Genomic DNA, 2,400 nt, shown 5'->3' with positions numbered 1-2,400 from the left:
CGGGTCGGGCCTCGGGTGACCCGCGGGCGAGCCCTCGGGCGTAGGTAACGGGACCCGCTGGCTCCCGCCGCGGGACTACCTCGCCCGCCGCCCGAAGTCTCGAGGCTGGGGTCCTCAGCAGATCCCGGGGTTCGCATTCCTTCCCCACTGTTTAGTTCAGAGAAAAGGTGATCGTTAAAAGTTAACGCTAATCACTTCTACATCTCCAAAGTATAACACGCTAATTCGAATCCGAATAAACTCTCCCTACTCTTTTTGTGAAAACAACATTTATTGAGAATGTAATACTGTCTTTCCTTTTGTAAGACTTGAAAAAGATCGAAATGGGTCAAAGTACAGGTAACACTAAAGATGATTCAAATACTTAAGCAGAATTTCCCTCTTAACACTTTCACAGTGTTTAAAAAAAAAGTCTCAAAATTGATGAGTGGCATAAATTCAAACGAAAACTTTTTTCTACTGAAAGAAGGGCATCCAGCTCCCACAAACGATGGTTCGGCCGACAGCGAGACATTTCTGGTCTTCCTTTTGACCAGGCAGATCGTCAGCTTTCCCAGTTTACAGCTGAGTTGCTCTTTCCAGACTTTTTGAAGCATCTTTAAGTTTTCCCACTAAGTCCTAAAAAAGACGTAAATCATCCCACGTTCTCAAGATAAAACGCGGGAAAATCCGATCCAAGCTTGAGAGAGATGCAAGAAAAAAGTCGGGTGACAACTTTCTAAACAAGTTTAAAATCCACGAGGTTTTTAACCTTTAACAAATGATTACCCGTTAAAAGATTTTCCCTAAACTATCTCACCTTCAAACTGGCAACTTGCCTTCAGATTTGAAATAAGATTTCTTACTGAAAGCTCTTAACAGACAAGATACATCTAAATAAAATTTCTCAAGTTATCTAACAAAGATCATGCTACATTTGCATTTTCTGAAAGTTTAAAGTTGGACTGTTTACATTAAAACATGAGATGTCCTTTGAAAGATTCAAATTCATCAAACTTTCAAGTTGTGATCTTAATTTTTTATAAATGGTAAGAAATAATTTCACTGTCATAATCATTGATCACTGTAGTTTTGAATCTTCCCAGTTTTAGAGTGTCAATATAAACAGTTTTAGAACTCTATGTATACTTTTCCCTTTTAGAATTCTATGTATACTTTTCCCTTTATGGTCATTTAAAACCATACTTTAAAAATCTTGTTTAGGTTAAAATCAGTTTCTAAAAGCAAAGAAGTCATTTTCAAAGTGATGCTCTTAACTTTGCTTTGTTCTACTGGATCAAACAACACAAATAGGAGAGTTTTACACTCAATACTAACTTCAGAAGTTTATTTTAATAGGAAGGGAATGGCAAATATAGGCTAATTTTCTATTGTAACATGTTAATTCCAAAAATGTTAAATGTTAAAATAATGCTTTTGAAACCCCCCTTACCATTAAACTTTAACCGACCTTCATTATCTATTTACACTTGATTATGTTCTTTTTCCTTTGAACTTACCATAAGCATAATTCTCAAACATTGCAAAAACAAAAGACATACTCATAGATCTAATATTATACCTGTAATTGTTCCATGCTGCAACTAAAACTAATCTCTGGATGGGATTGTGAATCCGTGTTCTAGGGAAGAAAAAAAGGCAGTTTATTTAAATCAAGGAAATTTAAATTTTCATTTACACATTTATTTTGTGGAAAAGAGCTTATGTATAAATACCTCCACATTTAAGGTCACCAAATATGCAGGTCTGTACATCTTATGAAGCTGATTGGTCTAAAACAACACAACACATACATTTCAACTTTTAACTATTTTTTAATAAAGTTCCCTTACTACCCTTGCAAAGAGTTAAACTTTACCTTTATCTGATATTCCAAACGCCAAGAAACATCAGTTATATGAGGGAGAGATCTGCCTATACTGAAAAATACAAAGACAAATTTGCACACCTTATCTACAGAATAATTTATCAGCAATTATATTTACTAAGAATGGCATCTACAGTTCACCAACACCCAAACACAATTTTAATCCATTCTTAATTTAAAACCATGTTAAATTTTCAAGTTCTGAATAGTAAAAATGTATTACTTATCTCAATAAACTTTATCTTTAAAAACATTAGCTTAACTTCTTTTCATTTGCCCTTTGGTCCCTTTTCTTTTGGTCAAGATCCCTGTTTGGATGTTTTTGTGGGTTTTTTTTTTTTTTGGCCCTGTTTTCACACAAGCATTCTCCATTCATACCTGCAAGTGAAAAGTGGCTCAGCTTGATACCTTATACAGTACCTACCTTCCCAGCAGAATTTCTAGGGAATTCTTATTATTCTGTAGAGAGGAGGGGGGGAGGGAAGAAAAAAAAAGATAACATATTTTTGCAAGCAGAATGGTAAAAAAAAAAA

The 2,400-nt window shown here is 34.9% G+C and overlaps 1 protein-coding gene across 1 annotated transcript in view; it reads right to left on the bottom strand.

Annotated features, from left to right (window-relative positions):
• Window positions 1–252: 252 nt before the first annotated feature.
• COMMD3 (COMM domain containing 3) overlaps window positions 253–2,400 on the bottom strand; it is a 3,928-nt gene continuing 1,780 nt past the window's right edge. Inside the window, exons 3-7 of the mRNA XM_012731420.1 lie at window positions 2,292–2,364; window positions 1,859–1,919; window positions 1,716–1,772; window positions 1,562–1,621; window positions 253–618 (exon numbers count right to left, since the gene is read on the bottom strand). Of these exons, the coding sequence (XP_012586874.1) occupies window positions 559–618; window positions 1,562–1,621; window positions 1,716–1,772; window positions 1,859–1,919; window positions 2,292–2,364 (311 nt within the window). The 3' untranslated portion in view covers window positions 253–558. The remainder of the gene's footprint in view (window positions 619–1,561; window positions 1,622–1,715; window positions 1,773–1,858; window positions 1,920–2,291; window positions 2,365–2,400) is intronic.

The sequence above is a fragment of the Condylura cristata genome, unplaced genomic scaffold (assembly GCF_000260355.1).
Source record: "Condylura cristata isolate star-nosed mole 26May11 unplaced genomic scaffold, ConCri1.0 scaffold00030, whole genome shotgun sequence".
Taxonomy (NCBI): domain Eukaryota; kingdom Metazoa; phylum Chordata; class Mammalia; order Eulipotyphla; family Talpidae; genus Condylura; species Condylura cristata.
Note: the sequence above shows the minus strand (reverse complement) of the source record. Positions and strands in the feature narration are given on the sequence as shown.